General features: G+C 33.9%; 2 protein-coding genes and 1 non-coding gene across 3 annotated transcripts; 2 read left to right on the forward strand and 1 right to left on the reverse strand.

The window, feature by feature from the left end:
• The first annotated feature begins 1075 nt into the window (after positions 1-1075).
• On the forward strand, positions 1076-2072 carry LOC132269681 (formin-like protein 14). Its single transcript, XM_059770939.1, has 2 exons — positions 1076-1417; positions 2067-2072. Exons 1-2 carry the CDS (start codon positions 1076-1078, stop codon positions 2070-2072), a joined length of 348 nt encoding a protein of 115 aa, XP_059626922.1.
• Positions 2073-2711: 639 nt separating this feature from the next.
• Positions 2712-4081, forward strand: LOC132269682 (protein NETWORKED 4A-like). Its single transcript, XM_059770940.1, has one exon. The coding sequence runs from the start codon at positions 2712-2714 to the stop codon at positions 3834-3836; it is 1125 nt and encodes a 374-aa protein (XP_059626923.1). The 3' UTR covers positions 3837-4081.
• A 138-nt stretch (positions 4082-4219) lies between these two features.
• TRNAR-CCU (transfer RNA arginine (anticodon CCU)) lies at positions 4220-4292 on the reverse strand. The gene has a single exon. It is a non-coding gene; the product is annotated as a tRNA-Arg (tRNA).
• Between the last annotated feature and the right edge of the window lie 13758 nt (positions 4293-18050).

Raw genomic sequence — 18050 nt, forward strand, 5'->3', positions numbered from 1 at the left:
GAGGTCTCGCTTTTGAATGTACTTCTGACTTAACTAGTGTGTGTATCATGAAACTGATACAAATGTTATGAACGAAATAATAATAATTTAAGGTAACAATGGGTTACATTTACAAGTGCCACTAGTGGAACGTCAGCTAATCCTATACAATATTATAATTTGCCACATCTATAATGTTGATTTTTCGGAGGCCTTGGTTGGTAAACTTGAATTATGATTTTCTGTTGTGGTTTTCATTTTTTTAAAAAAAAAAAAGCCGGCAACAAAATTTGTTTGATAATTCTATTTTGATTTTTCACATTTCAAAAGTTTTGAAAAATAATGTCATTTTCTTCACAATTCCCACATCTTCAAAATGAAACACGGATTTTTTTTTTTGGTTTTCAAATACTATTATTTTTCAAAATGAGAATTAGAAAAATATTATTTTATTATTTTTCAATTATACTCGAATAGTAAATAAAAGTAAAAAATTTATTTTATTATACTTGAATATTAAATTTAAAAATGTTATTTTATTATTTTTTAATTATACTCAAATAGTAAATAAAATATTATTTAATTATTTTTCAATTATACTTGAATAATAAATGAAATATTATTTTATTATTTTTCAATTATACTTGAATAATAAATAACAGAGTCAATTTAAAAAAAAATAATTGGCATAAAAAATTCAACAATGTATATTACCAAACATATTTTAGTTTGAACTATTTAACACAGTTTTACTAAACAGACCCTGAATACGTGCATTAACGACAATCTTTTGTGATTTTTGTATTTGTTTGGATAAATGTATTCGTCTAATCAGTTGAAAATCATAATGTAAGACCTGATTATTGCGCATGCATGTGACCATTTTGAAATGTTTAATGTGGTAATAATATTCTTTGAGGCCCAAGACCATATAAAATTTGCCTGACTATCCATTATGTTGCATTTGGTAGGCAGTCGTGCAATAATAGAAAGGAATGAAATGTTCATTTCAATCATTGTTTTGTTTAGTATACAAATTAAAGTGAAATAATCATTCCATTAAAATAAAAATCTATTCCACAACTAAACTTATGAAATGGCCATTCCACCACAACCACCTCTACCTTTCACCACCACTGACTTTCACCACCACCCACGATTTTCCACTACTGCCACCGTCTTTTACCACCAACACCGCCTTCTTTTGCCTAAACCATCGCCGCTGTCACCACCTTTCACCATCGCTACTGCCACCACCGCTACCGCCACCACCTTCCACCAGCACCACCGCCATCACCTTTCACCACCCCCACCTCCATTGCCTTCCACCACCGCCACTCCCGCTGCTTTCCACTACTACCACAGTCACCTCCATTGGCTTCTACTACCGCCACCTACACCATTATCTCCTTCCACCACCACCGACACTTTTGCCACCGTCTTACACCACTGTTGCCTTTTTTTTTTTTTTTTAGTTGGTACTCACACACACATGTCTCTACTAAAATTTGAACCCCTGACGTCAATTTAGGAAGTAAGAGGCTGATACCGCTAGGTCAACACCGTTGCCTTCTAATACCACCACCTACACCACTATCATTTTCCACCTCCACCACCGTCACTACCACCATTTATTTTCAAAAAATTATAGAAGAATGTCATTTGTTAATTTAATTTATTTTTTATTAACAAAGATAGTTTGGAGAACTCAATTTGAAATTTATTCCATTCTAAATAAAAAATTGGTTCAACCAAAAACTATAATGGTTATTATCATTCCATTCCTACACATTTCATATTTACAATCAAACAATAGAATGAGAATGGTCATTCCATTTCATTTCCATTCTCATTAATTTTATTTTCACTTGCATTCCATTCCATTCCTTTGTACCAAATGTGCAATTAGAGTTGGAAAAAGTAGCTTGCTTGTGTGTGTTGAATGCATCTTTTCTTTTTCTTTTTATTTTTTTGTGTATTACTATACTTCAAGGACTATGATGATATAAGATTTGTACACTTTTAATAGTGATCCTGTTATTGATTATTTTTGTATTTTACCTATTTATTGTTGGCTGTGTTGGCAGTTGTAGTTTGCTGTAACAAACTTGAGAAATACAGAACTTCTTGTTTTTAATTTTAGTTTTTAAGTAATACGATTTATGCATATTGACTTATTTGTTAAATAAACTTAATTAAATAGCATTCTTTTGTTTCAATTATTTGGTCAGATCTATACATATCCTTTGAACCTGTCATACACCTAAAAGTAGGCTAACAATTACTTGTGAGAAACATCGATCATTATTCTTTGAATGGGAAACTAATTGTTGGAGGAGTTTTTCTCCTGATACTTAAATCTAATATTTACATTCAAATAGCATAAATCATCAGATTTTCTAATAGAGTCGTCTTCTATAAATAAATAAAGTATATTGAATAACAAAGTCAACATGGTCAACGTCTTTGTTGTATAATGGGTAAATTGATAATTTTAGCCACTCTGCTTCCTAAAAAGATCATTAGACAATGGTGTTCCCATCAAATCCGGGTTGTAGGAGGCTGGAGGGAGTAAAAAAGACAATTGCCGAATATTAATAAAAAAAAAAAATTGACATGGGAGTACAGATTATATTATGCAATTAACTTGAATATACAATGTACGTATAACACAAATAATTGCATGTTGTAGTAATAATTGCATTTGGATTGCCAAAATGCGAAACTTGAAAATGACGAGTAGAAAGTCATTGATCTCAGAGATGGATCACAGCGTGAAACGAATGCTGAAACTGATAGAGGAAGACGGGGATTCATTTGCTAAAAAGGCTGAGATGTATTATCAGAAGAGGCCAGAATTGATCTCCATTGTCGAAGAATTCTACCGCATGTACCGGTCACTGGCGGAGCGTTATGATCACGCGGCAACAGGCGAATTCCGGGGGACCCTCCATTCCCAGGGCTCAGGCATCTCCGACATCAGCTTTGAAATGGCCTCCTCCACATCTCCTTCTCCCGATCGAAGAACAAGCCGTAAATCCGGTCCTCGTGCAGCTGGTTTTGACTTCTTCCTTGGCTCTGCTGGAAATAGCTTGGATTCGTCCAACAAGTTTGAAGGTTATGAATCATGTACCTTAGATTACGATGAATCAGCAGAATCGGATGACGATTCCTCCGTTAATAATTATTCGGCCGCCGCACCTGGTAATGGCGAATACCGAGGGTTGCGTATGAGGATTATTGAATTAGAGGTTGAGCTTCGTGATGTGAAGGAAAAGTTGCGCCTTCAACACCACCACGGCAATGCATATATTGGTTGTTCTTTCAAGGAAACCAAAAAATGGAATGCAGATGAAGAGCTGCTGAGGGACGCAAAAGAAAAGATTATGGTTTTAGAAGAAGAGAACGCTAGGTTAAAGGCAGGCATTGCTGAGGCAGATGATGGGTTGCAGCAAAGGCTCGATGAATTTAAATCCAAGTATGAGATGGTGATAATGGAGAGAGATGAGATGAATGCTAAAATGATCGGACTCGTCGATGAGGTGAGCTTTAGAGATGAGAGGATTGATGAAATGAGCAGGGATTTGCATGAGTTACGTATGGAACATGTTGTGTTGAATGGTGAGAGAGAAGGGGCGCATAAACTGGTGGAGGAAATGAGAATGAGAGTTAGAGGACTTGAGAGGGAGGTTGAGAGGCACAGAGCTGTGATTATGGAAGGGGCTGAAGAAAAAAGGGAGGCTATAAGGCAGCTTTGTTTCTCTCTTGAGCATTACAGAAATGGATATCATCGCCTTCGGGAGGCTTTCATGGGGCACAAGCGAATCCCAATTATGCCTACTGAATTTATTAAGTGAGGTTAATTACTGTAGGTAATTTTCTGAGGCTTGTCATTTGCGTTTTTTTTTTTTTTTTTTTTTGAAAGTATACTGAGAAATCAAAGTTGTAAATACATTGCTTGCTGGCACTATGTGTTTATTTTGTTTGTGTCAGTGCAGGATAATGAAATTTAAGTTGCTCGGCCAAATTTTGGGCTTTCATTATAGTTTTTATACATTCGTTCTAGTTTTTGCAAAGGCCGGTTGTCGAGGCTAGTTAGACAACTGATCATAAAAATTTATGTCAAACCCTATGATGATAAGCTAATTTAAGAGGGTTGTCTTTTGAGAGTTTCAAATGCTAATTTTTTGGTATATCTTAGGGAGATAAATAAAAAAAGGTTTGAATTAAATGGAAATTACGCGCCAGGTAGGGGTCGAACCTACGACCTTCTGCTTAGGAAACAGACGCTCTATCCACTGAGCTACAGGCGCTTCTTGATGACAGTTAGTATGCAAAATATCTAGATAGAATACACTACAACAACCCTAATTAAAAGTTGTCTTCATTTTTGTTCTTTTTGTCCGAATAGTTAACATACAAAACTTAAAAATTTCTTCAATTTATCTTATTCTATATTTGGGAGTATCAAATATCGGGCTTGAATTTATAACCGAAGAAAATTTAGTTTAAATTTTTAACTAAATTTCTTCCAATTTTAAATTTAAAGCGCCGATTTAATATTTCTAAATAGTGACGGACACAGAAAATTTTGTGAAGGGGGTGGCCTTTTAATTTGTGGAACCAAACTTATATAGTGGGTTTATTTTTGTAATTTCAGTACGGACATTTTTATAAATTCTCAAAATTTTGAAGTATAATATGAAAAAAAAAAATTTCCGTGTGGGCAAATTGTAATTTTAGTGAGAGAATCTTGGTAAATTCTCAAAAAAATTTAGTATAAAATGCAAAAATAAAAAAAAATAAATAAATAAATAAATCAACTGGGGAGAATTTTAATTTTAGTGAGAGCATCTTCATAATTTTTTAAAATTTTGTATTATAAAATGCAAAAAAAAAAAAAAAAAAAAAAATTAGTAAGGTGAATTGTAATTTTAGTAGAAGCATCTTCATAAATCTTAAAACACTTAAAATATAAAATACAAAAAAGAAAGAAAATCCCATGGGGACACTGTCCTATAATTTGTATTGCGGGTTCATGCCTGATCCCAAACGCAACAATAAAGTTTTAAAAAGTGTTAGCTCACTAGAATTAACATGTCTATGATGTCTTAAAAGTGAGTGAATCATCTTTCTATAATACCTTGCAAGATTCATTTGTTCTAAGGACGGTCTTATTAGTCCATAATTATTTCTTATATAATTATATATTTGATCAGATCATTTTTCTAATTTTTTTTTTTTTGGATACATTTTTCTAATTTTTCATTATCAGTATAAATAGTGTGTGCACACATCGAGCTGTCATATTTAACTACCATTGAATAAGATGAGATTAAATTTCACTTTTATCATTGTTTTATCCTATTCTAATGTTGTCAATTGATATGTTTACTTTAAAATACCATCAGAGGATCAAATCCATAGCTCTATCAATACAAGACTAATGGTGAAAAAAAAAAAAAAAAAAGGTAATATTTGTTTATCAAACCCGCAGGAAGCTCTATTAGTGCAAGATATACGAAGGACAAATTATTTATCAATCTTAATTAAGTAATTTTTATAACGAATTAAAAAAATTATATGAAAAGGAATAACTTTGAACAACAGTAATATATAATAGGTTATGTTAAAAATTGAGTGAACGCATTTTTTAACCTTTTTTTTTTCACAAAATTTATAAAGTAATTTTATATATATATAAAAATTTGGTAGTCATCTTGACCAGCGTGTGTACTGTAGCTCTTATCCTCTTAGATAAAGAATCAATCATCCATGACGTAATAAATGTTATAGGCGTAAGGTGACGTGGGTGGTAGGTAGGTGCAATTAACAGGTGAGGTCCTGGGTTTCCCCACCTAGGTTTCCATAAAAAAACCCTAAACATAATAATACTATTAGACCGCCACATAAATAAAGTTTTTTTTTTTTTTTTTGACATTTTAAAGTTTTATACTACTTAAACATGATCTTGCAAAATATAATATTAAATATTTATAAGATTTTATATCTATACTTTTTTTAATATATTAAGATTTTTATATTTATTACTATTTTTTTCAAAGCTGTATTTTATAAAGCTTAATACTGGAAGATTTTGCCTTCCACCATGTTTTTCAATATTTCATGTGGTTGTTGAATCATTCAAAGCATTGGCTTTGAGTGCTTCTGAAGGTTCGGGATTATTTTGAACTTTTTGTTTTAGATATTAAATTTTATATTTTACGTACATAATTAATTAAAATTTGTATGTTAAATAAATCACTTTAAATAATTAATAAAAGAATTATTTTCCTAAATTATAAGGCATATTATGGTTTGGAGTCCGGATCCTCCCTCTGCACCTTTCAACATTATGTATTTTTCACATTATATTTGACTAAAAAACAGGAAATAACAGTTTCGTTTATTTTAACGTAAAATATTTTTTTAAAAATATTTTTTATTTTATAATGTTTGGCTGTCGTAAAATATTTACGAAAAAAAAAATATATTAAAATTTAACAAAAATAACTTATTCATCAATTTTTAAAAAGTTATTTTACGTGCTCAATTCGATGGATTCGACCTCAACCTCGATATAAATCTTTATCAAACACAGACAAAATAAAAATAAAAGAATATTTTACTTGAAAAAAATAAAAAATTTACGTCGAAACAAATAGAACCAACATGGTGAATATAAATGTAACGGTATTAAAAATCACTGCAAGATTAATGAATTGTAATGATAAATTTGTTATCTTTACAATATAAATTACGACAAATAATATATGTAAAGTTAAAAGGACCTGGTACCCAAATACAGTCAGCCATTTCCATTTGCACCACAAGAAAAATGGACGTGGTTATTTTGCCGGGAGTAGGTAAGCCATTGATCCACGTCCCATCCGTCGTAGTAGGTAAACTTTAGAAGTGGTCTCAGTCTCTTCCTTTTAACTATATATATATATATATATAACTTGTATCCCTAATGAATAACATTTATTTATCATATTAAAACAAGTGAAAGAAACGTCCTCAATTACCGTTTATCGATCTGTGTTATGCAATCACTCATGTTCCACCAACGTTAACACGACATGTGTATGCGATAAACATATGACAAAATTTGAGATTTGTGCTAGTCTCCTGTTCTCTACATTTATTCAATAAAATAATTAAAAACTTAATTTGATTACTCAATTCATTATTTAATTATCAACAAATTAAACACTTATTCAATTAAATGTATTTAATAAAGCAATTTAAATATTACTAAAAATAATAAGAGCTATTTAAAATGGAGTAAAATTTTAAGTGATAGAGTGATCGCTTACCACTGAACCTTAAAAATTATTAAAAATTATTTATTTTTTAATTAACACTTAAAACTTCAGCACTTAAAATTGATCTCAACTTATTTTTCAGTTTTATTTTCTTGCCTGTAATATAGATGAATACTTTGGTTTTTTTTTTTTTAAGAACATATCATTTAATTAAACTCTAATTATAGTATAATCATAAAAAATAATTAATCATATTTTATATTATTATATAACTACAATGAAGGCACATGATGTATTTATATTGATGCTCTATATTTTGAAGCATAAGTTGAATTATGCAACTAAGGCTTGTTTTGTTTCGATGTAAAAATATTTTTATTTTGGAGAAAATATTTGATTATGCAAGTAAGGTTCCATTTGTTTCGAAGTTAAAAAAAATTTTAATTTCGGGAAAAATATATATTTTTAAATTTTTTTTTCAGTATTTGGCAAAAGTCTAAGTTGATATTGAGGTCGAATTAATTGGATGGGACGTGTAAATATATTTTTTTCATTAGCAAGAAGCACATGCGCACCCACTTTGCTCCTTGAACCCTCACCATCTATTTCGCTTCATCAGGTATGGCGTGTAAAATAATTTGCTGAAAATTAATAGATAAGTTATTTTTGTAAGTTTTAATATTTTTTTTCTTCCATAAATATTTTACGACAATGTTAACTCACTGTTTTTTTATTTTTCGTCCAAAAACGTAATTTGACATGTCATCAATAAAAAAGGAACTTGATGCGCTAGTAATTTACTAGTAAATAACAAAGACAAGAAAGAGGGATCCATGTTAATCCCTACACTACTTGCTTGAGTCTACATAAAATGTGCATTTATTTTTTTCTGGTTCTTTTAATATATTGAAATTATATAATACACTTAAACTAATGAAAAATGATTGATTACAAATTTAATATACTATATAGTTTAAACTAATGAAAATGATGATTACAAATATGATATATAGTTTATTATTTTTAATAAAATAATAGTATGAAAGGTGAATGCCGAATGATATATATCTACCGGGTAGACAGCATGTGAGAGCTACTCACCGAAACAGGACAGCGAGAAGTTTTTTCTTTTAAAGCCGTTACAACTAACGGACATTTAGGTGTCCAACCCAGCCTACCTGACAGTTGACTATATTATCTATTTATTGATTTTTAATATTTTTCTTACTCTGTCTATCTGGGCTAATACCAAATATAGCACGTGGGTAAAGATGCATTACCACATTCTAAGATGCCTTTGGCAAATATTAAACGCCGGTCGAAGATAAAAAATGAAAAATAAAGACAAATAAAAAAAAGTTACTTGTTCCGAGCTCCATCCACCTCAAAATAAAATTCTCTTCTATCCCGATGGGTTAGTGAAGAGCATTACAAAAATTAGACGGGTCCTTAAATCACTAAAGTTAATATTCATTGTGTTTGGAAATAATTAATTCCCTTCAATCTACTCATTAATTTAGCTGTTGTTAAAAGTTAAATTTTTCATTCATCTACAATGGAAATATCATCACATTAACATAAATATATACGGAGATAAAAATCATACACATATGATCTACGCATGACACAATATTTTACATGGTTCTCACAATTATAGAGTTACATTCACGGATAAAGATATTTTCACTATTATGATTCAAGGAAGAAAATATACAATCTTATGTCAAAACTCTATTTTTTTTTTTCCTAGTTGGGACTCACACACATTGCCTCCACTGAAGTTCGAACTCCTGACCTCCCTTTAGAGAGTAGGAGCGTTGTACCGCTAGGCCACATGCTTGTTGATAATGTCAAAACTCTATTCACTCACTCATCATCTCTTTTGAGGCTACATGTATACATTCGGGAATTACATATACTCTTTTATCTCCTCACAACACCCACCCTTAAATCCCTTACGTCTTTTTTCTCTTCTCTATCTCTATCTCTATCTCTCAACCACTCATACCCATATCTTCAAAACTCAATTCCTTGTTGGACAAGTATTCTCCAACTTGCCTACAAAGAGTTACCATGACCGTCTTCAACTCTAAAATAGTATGTACAACTTCTTCTCCAAATTTTTGACTTTCAAAACTGACTAGGAAACTGTTTCTCACCTTTTAATGACTTACTGCCCAAGTGTAATCAGTTCCGCCCCCATTGGAACCGTTTATACTTTGGCAGTAGCCAAAAGTAATAAAAAACTAAATTCCCAGGTACAACTGGTTTCGCCCATTTAAACTGGTTCCAATTTAGCAGTTGCCAAAATGCACACTAAAATCAGTAACTTTGAACACCCAAATTCTTCACGTAATCAACACGTGATCAGACTATATTTGCACGTGTTCCACTATATATAGATCCACCCCAAATAAAGATCTCTTCATAACTCCACATCAACTTAAGATTTATCCACCTCAAATAAAGCACTATTATGAAATTGCGAAGCACTCTAACAATTTCCACCCTTCTCAAACTCATCATGTTCCTTCTTCTCTATTTATTCCATTGGTGTTCAATTGCTCATTGTGATACCCCTCGGATCCGAGACATGGGTTGATCAGGCCCAGGCCCAAATCCGAGGGATATCAAACAATTAATATATAACCGAACACAGAATACAAGACGAAATAAGAAATAAAAAAAAAATAATAAGCTGAAAGAATGCTAATTGAAAAATCCTTAAAATAATATAATTTTTGAAATCTGTTAAACCCAAAACTCCATAAGTTTACAACTCGGGAATCCATCCATTGGACCCCTTATCAAAATTCTCAAACCAAAACTGAAGTAATAGAAATAAAATCCAAAACTAACATAGAGAAGATTCCTACATAATCGGAGGAATGACTAGCTGTATCTGCTCTGCACGTCCAACCTCTAACCTTGGAACTAACGAACACCTGAAAAATAAAGGAGTGGGTCAGGCCCACATGCAAGTCCAGAACTACTACAATCCAAACAGTAATCCGATACGCAGATACATCCTAAGAAGACTCAACAATATCTAGAATAGTCCATATATGTATATAGTACACACTATAGGACGCTTGTGATACCCCTCGATTCTAGAGCCACGGGTGATCAAGTCCGAGTACAGATCCGAGGGGATATCAAACAATTAATATTTTTAAAGCGAACACAGATGACAAAATGAATTTAATAAATAAAGTTTAAGTTGGAAGAAACTAAAAATAAAATCCTTTATAATTAAATACTTAGAATCTGATAATCCAAAACTCCATCAGTTTAACAACTCGGGAATCCATCTCTAGTGGACCCCTAATAAAAATCCCAAACTGAATGAAAGTAAAAACTGAAAATAAAATCCAAATCTAATATTTGGAAAGAAGTCCTACGTCGTCGGTAAAATGGAAGATCGTCCCTGCTCAGCACGAACAACTCTAGACTGGAAATGTCCGATACCTGAAAAATGATGAGTGGGTCAGGCCCACATGCAAGTTCTATACTACTACTACCCAAGCAGAGACCCGATACGCATGTACATCCTAACCAATCTAACAATAGCTAATAGTCCGTAGATAAATATATATATATATATATATATATATATATATATATATATATATAATCACACTACAGGACTCTCACTGGACTACATGTCTGTCTCAACCTGACTAGTAGGCACCATGCGAAAACGCACCCAAAGGTGGGCATGACTACCTAGCCCTAGCAGGGTACATATCCAACCATCATAGCCAGCTATGCATCCCAATGCATATACGCTCCCTAACCAACGACTCTGAGACTCAGGCTCATATCGTGGCATCATAAAAATATATTTAAATTCCATTCCAAACCAAAGTGCCACTCAATTATTTATTGATCTGACACAAAATATAGGTAGGACTTAACTTTTGTAGTTAATCCGTCCCTTAATTCAGAGTAGGTAGGACTTAGCATTTTTGAGCTAATCCTCCAAGTATGACACCGTCCCATACCGGTGCATACAAACCATCCATCCAGTATTGATAATATATATATGATAGCATAACATATCAATATCAACATATCCAATCATAAGTATCACAAGAATGTTTAATTAGCATGCTTGTTCAATACATCCAGTACCTGATTCTCTAACAAATTTTTAAGTGCAGAGAAGAAATATAACCATCCTGTAACTCACAATAAGCATAATAATAATAACAATAGTATATACATGCTTACTTGTAATTGCTCCACAATATCCCACAAGTTGACATAAACAAATTCTTGGTAACATCAACTATTTTCATATTAAGTATTAACTGAATTTATATTAGTTAATAGGCTTAATCCCATACCACTGATATATGACTTACATACCAAAATCCTAATTCAATTGCTAATTTTAAATTAATCAACTTGAATCATCTACAAAATTTCAACCATGTAAACTTCCTTAAAAGTGTCTTACTGTCACTTATAAATATATATAATCATTCTGTAATCTAATAAACTTAACTTAAATTACAGAAAGATGATTTAACAATATTACCATTCCCAGATAAATTAATTATCCCCACAAAACATGCTAGAGCAGAGTATATATATAGAAACATACTGATTTAAGTCTACTCTAACAACCTCTCATAATTGACAACACATCTAATGTATGCAACTGTCAATCTATCCACAGCAAGCAAAATTAAATATTTGTAACCTTGCATGCTTATATAGAATTTCTGAACCATAATATCCGTATTCCATTCTCAAGAATTGCCATATAAAGACTTAGCAATTTAATCATCTTTTACATCCGAAAACTGTAATCTAGTTTAGTTAAACTTTACCCATTAATCAAGAATGAACCTCAACTTGTTTAATTTGTTTTAGTTTGTTCCCTGAAGTTTTTATAAGCTTTTAGAACATCACTAAACACTCCATTACAGCCTCCAACAGAATCTGAAATTACCAAAATCCAAGTCTCGTAGCCCAAACGGTTGCCCAAAACTCAGAAAAATGGAAAAACTGGAAACCTGTTGAAGGAACCGGCTCCACACAAAGTGGAGCCGCCTCCACTTCCAAGTAGAGCCGGCTCCACTACCAAGTAGAGCCTGCTCCACTTTTTAATTGAGCCTGCTCTACTTGAAATAGAGCAGGCTCCTTCCCCTGTGCGTCTTCTTCTCCAGTTCCGGCGGTGTCCGGCATCTGTATTCCTCCAATTAAGTTTATTACTGATTAAAACTAAGTCGTAGGGTGTTCCAAAGTTAATTAAATTCATAACTTGTTAACCAAATCATATGGAACAAGAATTACACAAAACAGCTTCTAAGTGGATTAAAATCCGTACAAGAACGCATACTGTTTCAGGTATCTAGCCCTGCGACCCAGATTAATTTTAATATTTCCCACTATGTTTTAGAACTATTAAAATTCTTAATCCTTCAATTGAAATCATTAAAATCGTGAATTAAGTAAAGCAAAATAATAAAATCACAACACTGTAAAACAAACAATTTAACAGATCATACACATATGGTTATTAAACAATGCAAGCATGCGAACCAGATTTGTTTTAATCCTTATTTCATCCTGAGATTGTGTTAGGGATGCAAAGAACACAGGTCAAAGAGGTAGAGCTAGTTATAAAACTTGCCTGTGAGACTCGGTTCAGAAATTCAGCGTCTTTCTTCTAAGTTTTCCCGGCGCCCCTTTGGTTTTCCTTCTCTCTGTTTCTTGTTTCCAGTATGCCGTGAATAGGATTTTTAAAGCCCTAGGCAGATGCTCATTACATATATTTATAGGTTTTCACAAAACCCTAATCCATGTCTAATTCGGCCCATAAGCAAACCTAGGATATACAATGTCGGCTGCCTATGAAAACTATAAACCCTATGAAAATATATTCACGTTGCCAACTAACTAAAACCAACTAAATGTAATTTAACTAATCTAATTAAATTTAATTTTAACTTAACACAATTAAATCCATATGTAAGACAATTAAATAAAAACCAATAAAGTAAAACAATCAAAGAAAAACAAGTCATTTAAATAATTCACAATTAAATCAACAAATTCACAACTAAATCAATAAAACACAATTTAAATAATTAAATAAATTCCAGAATTATCCTTATTAAATTAGGGATATTACAACGCTCGCTAGTCCAGTAGGTCTGTCTCAACTTGAATAGTAGGCAACATGCGAATACGCACCCGAAGGTGGGCATGAGTACCTAGACCTACCAGGGAACAACACTTATGTCCAGTTATCCATCCTAGGCGATATACGCGCCCTAACCATGGTCCTGAGACTCAAGCTCATACCATGGCACATAAAATAAATATATAAAGTCCGTACTCCTAATACAAAATATCATCCATCTGTATAGTGGTCTAATATATGTATAACAAATCCATCCTGAAACTACAATAGGTCATTCAATTTATTTGATTGACATGACACAAGTAGGTGATGGACTTAACCTTTATAGTTAATCCATATCTTAATCCAAATTTAGTAGGACTTAGTGTTTTGAACTAATCCATTCCCAATATAGGTAGGTCTTAGTGTTTTGAACCAAGCCATCCCTAATATGACACCGTCCCATACCGGTTCATATATATATCCATATAAGTAGGACTTAACCTTTTTATGGTTAATCCAACTCATTCCAAATTAGGTACGATTTAGTGCTTGAACTAATCCATACCTAGCATGTCACCGTCCTATACCGGTACATACAATCCTCCAATTAACGAAGTTGACAAAAACAGGAATATGTATTTATCAACCATACTCCAGAATTAGCATAAATATAGTTTAACATGTATATAACCAACTTATGCATTCAATATAAGATCTAGAATCCCAATTACAGTCCGTTAAATTTGTTAAGTAGAATTACACAATCTACCTCTCCAAACAGTACCATAACTGATGCAATGTAAAACATATTTTAACACCAGTTGATCCAAACTAAGCATACATATAACTATACAACAGTATGCTTATAACACAGCTGCAAAACATGATTTATAAATCCAAGTCATGCAGAGAAATAAAATTCCAAAAATAGTAGACAATAGAAATTAATTTTCAAATCATTCACCCACGGGTTCACTGTTTAATCTTAGATTAATCATGTTCTTAGTTCCTACTTGTAATCATGCTTCCCAACATTTTTACATGTCTTAAACATTAAATTACAACATCCAGTAGCCTTTAAACAATTTTAGAAAATCTAATTTCAGCCAAAAAGTCCCTAAAAATTCGATTCTGTGCGTTTTAAAATGGAGCAGGCTCTAACTCAATTTTTCTCTTGGAGCCGGCTCTAAACCTCTTGGAGCCGGCTCTAAATCACTTAGAGCCGGCTCAAAGACACTTGGAGCCACCTCCAAATAAGTTTGGAGCAGGCTCTAAGGTATTTGAGAGCCTGCTCTCTTTTCCCCTAGCAGCCGTTGTCCGTTCCAGCTTTGTCTTCTCCAATTCCGGTGATTACCAGAGCCTCTGTAACATGTTTTAATTCTCATTCTAGGTTCAATCTCAGTCCTAGGTACATATTAAACCACTAAAATTCAATGATAGCATGCATAAGACATAGGTTGAAGTAACGATTACAAAACCTTAGTCTGAAACTTTAAGCAACCCACAACAGATTTATTTGGTGATCTTCATTACTGTTTTAAGAACTTATTCTAGGGTTCATTTAAATATCTCAAACTAATACTAAAATAGATATCCAATCACAACAGGAATTTAACACAAGTGCTAAAATAATCGGCAACAAGATTTCTGTTAAAACTTTTAAACAACATCAAACAGATTAACTCAATAGAAACAAAATATTGATTCAACATGCATACAAGATGAATTATAACATTCGTTGAATCTGTTTTAATGTTTGATTAATTCCTGGAGTCTAACTAGGCATGCACAGAACACGAATTAACAGGAGAGAGAAGAACAGAGACTTGCTTGCAATTTCAGATTTGAAACTATAATCCACCGTCTCTATAAATTCCGGCAACGCCAACTTGTTGTTAATCAACCTCTGCCACTCCTAGTTAGGACCAGAACTCCTCCTTGAATCCCTCCCTTAATCTCCTAAAGTTTCTCTCGGTAAACCACACATGCTCCCTCTCTGTTTCTCTGCCCTCACAACTCTCTGTATAACTATGTTACGTGACTCTGTTATTGAAGGTGGTGAGTAGGGTTTATCAAAAACCCTAGGCAGACGTATACCCATATATTTATAGAGTTATACCAAACCCTAAATTAATTCAAGCCCTAACTAAATCCTAACCGGCCCATAGAACATAATTAAAACCTGTGTCGGCTAAATAAACTAAACCCTAAATTATAAAACAGTTAATTTTACATAAGCACGTAATTAAGAAAACTTAAGAAACATAATTAAATAACCAATTAAGCTAAAACAGTTTTATTTAAACAATTAATTCACGAAATGCAAATAATTTATTAACCAAATATTTAAAACAATTTAATTCAAGAAATGCAATTAATCCAGCAAACAATTTATTTAAACAAACAAAATACAATTTAAATAATAAATTTAGTAAAAACACACATACATAATTAAAATAAATGCCAGGACTATCCTTTTTAAAGTTAGGGGTATTACATTCTTCCCCTCTAACAAAAGGAATTCCGTCATCGGAATTCGCTCTTATCTTCTTCCCATAATTCAGGAAATTGCGAGCGAATGACATCCTCCCGTTCCCAAGTGGACTCAGCCTCATTGTGATGACTCCACTGAACACATACCAAAGGAATAACCTTGGTACGAAAAATCTGATCCCGTCGGTCTACAATACGACACGGCGGCCCCAAATAAGTTGCATCCGGTTGCAACTCAATCTTCCCAACATCGATATGCTGATACCGATCCTCATCGCGCAGAAATTTCCGAAACATGGAAACATGAAACACGTTGTGGACGGGATCCAGAGTATCCGGAAGTGCCAACCGATAAGTAACAGCTCCAACACGATCCGTAATCATGAATGGACCGACAAACCGCGGTGCCAACTTCCCTTTCTTCCCAAAGCGCATAACACCTTTCATAGGTAACACTTTGAGGAGAACCTGATCTCCAACTCTCAACTCCAAAGCACGAGTACGCCAATCAGCATAACTCTTCTACCTACTCTGAGCAGTACGCATGCGATCCTTAATAAGAGCAATCTTTTTAGAGGTATCCTTGATGAACTCAGGACCCAAGAATCGATTCTCTCCAACCTCCATCCAACAAACAAGTGATCGACACGGTCGACTGTACAATGCCTCAAATGGTGCCATACCAATAGTCTTCTGAAAACTATTGTTATACGCAAACTCCACAAATGGCAAGTAATCCTCCCGATGGCCCTTGAAATCAAGAACACATGACCGAAGCATATCTTCCATAATCTGATTTACCCTCTCAGTCTATCCGTCAGTCTGAGGATGATAAGCAGTACTAAGATATAACTCCGTACCCAAAGCCTGCTGAAAGCTCTTCCAAAATCCAGATACAAAGCTCGAATCCCTGTCTGATATAATAGATAATTGAATGCCATGTAGCTTCACAATCTCTGAAATGTAAAGCCTCGCCAACTGCTCCGAAGTGTAGTCAGTGCAAATAGGCAAGAAATGAGCTGACTTAGTCAACCTATCCACAATAACCCATATGGAATTATGCCCCCCGAAAGAATTTGGCAAACCTTCCACAAAATCCATAGAAATGCTCCCCCATTTCCACTCCAGTATCGGTAGTGGCTGTAGAGCTCCTGGCGGCCTTTGATGATCAATCTTTACCATCTGACAAGTACTACACCGTGAGACAAAAAAAGCAATGTTCCTTTTCATACCTGCCCACCAAAACTGCCGCTTCATATCTTGATACATCTTGTCGCCTCCTGGATGAACAGAAAACTCGGAGTGGTGAGTCTCAGTCATCACATCTTTCCTCAAATCATCAGCAGAAGGTACCACTAACCGACCCTTGTACCGCAAACCTCCATCAACCCCAACATAGTAGAATGGAACCTCTCCGGAAGTTACCTCTGCAACTTTGTCGATACACTGCTGATCGGTGAGTTGTGCTTGTAAAACCTTGCGAATAATGGAAGGTGTAACCACCATGCAAGCCATAAAACGTCCGACAACTCATCTACATTCTTCAAAGCATTCCACTCAGTGGTGAATAAGGCAGAAAGACTACCAACAGGTCGGCGACTGAGTGCATCTGCTACCACATTCGCTTTCCCTGGGTGATACTGTATCGAGAAGTGATAGTCTTTCATGAATTTCAACCACCTGCGCTGTCTCATATTCAGCTCCCGCTGAGTGAACAAATACTGCAGACTCTTGTGATCGCTGAATAATCTGAAGGACTCACCCAACAGATAATGCCTCCATATACGTAAAACAAAGACCATAGCTGCCAACTCCAAATCATGTGTTGGATAATTAAGCTCATGAGGCTTAAGCTTCCAAGATTCATAAGAAATTAGTCGCTCCTCTTGCATCAAAACATATCCAATACCCTGTAACGAAGCATCTGTGTAAACAAGATATTCGATCCCGCTTTGAGGAGTAGCCAGAACCAGTGCAGAAGTCAACTTCCTTTTCAGCTCATCAAAAGCTCGCTGACAGTGCCCATCCCACACGAACTATACACCCTTCTTAGTCAGATGAGTGAGTGGCCCCGCAATCTTAGAGAACCCCTGAATGAACCTCCGATAGTATCCTGCCAATCCGAAAAAACTCCGAATCTCGGTAGGTGAAGTAGGTTGTCCCCACTCAAC

Source organism: Cornus florida, unplaced genomic scaffold (assembly GCF_030987335.1).
Source record: "Cornus florida cultivar Cherokee Brave unplaced genomic scaffold, ASM3098733v1 CherokeeBrave_3.0.0_Hap2_Chr08, whole genome shotgun sequence".
In the NCBI taxonomy this organism is placed as follows: Eukaryota; Viridiplantae; Streptophyta; class Magnoliopsida; order Cornales; family Cornaceae; genus Cornus; species Cornus florida.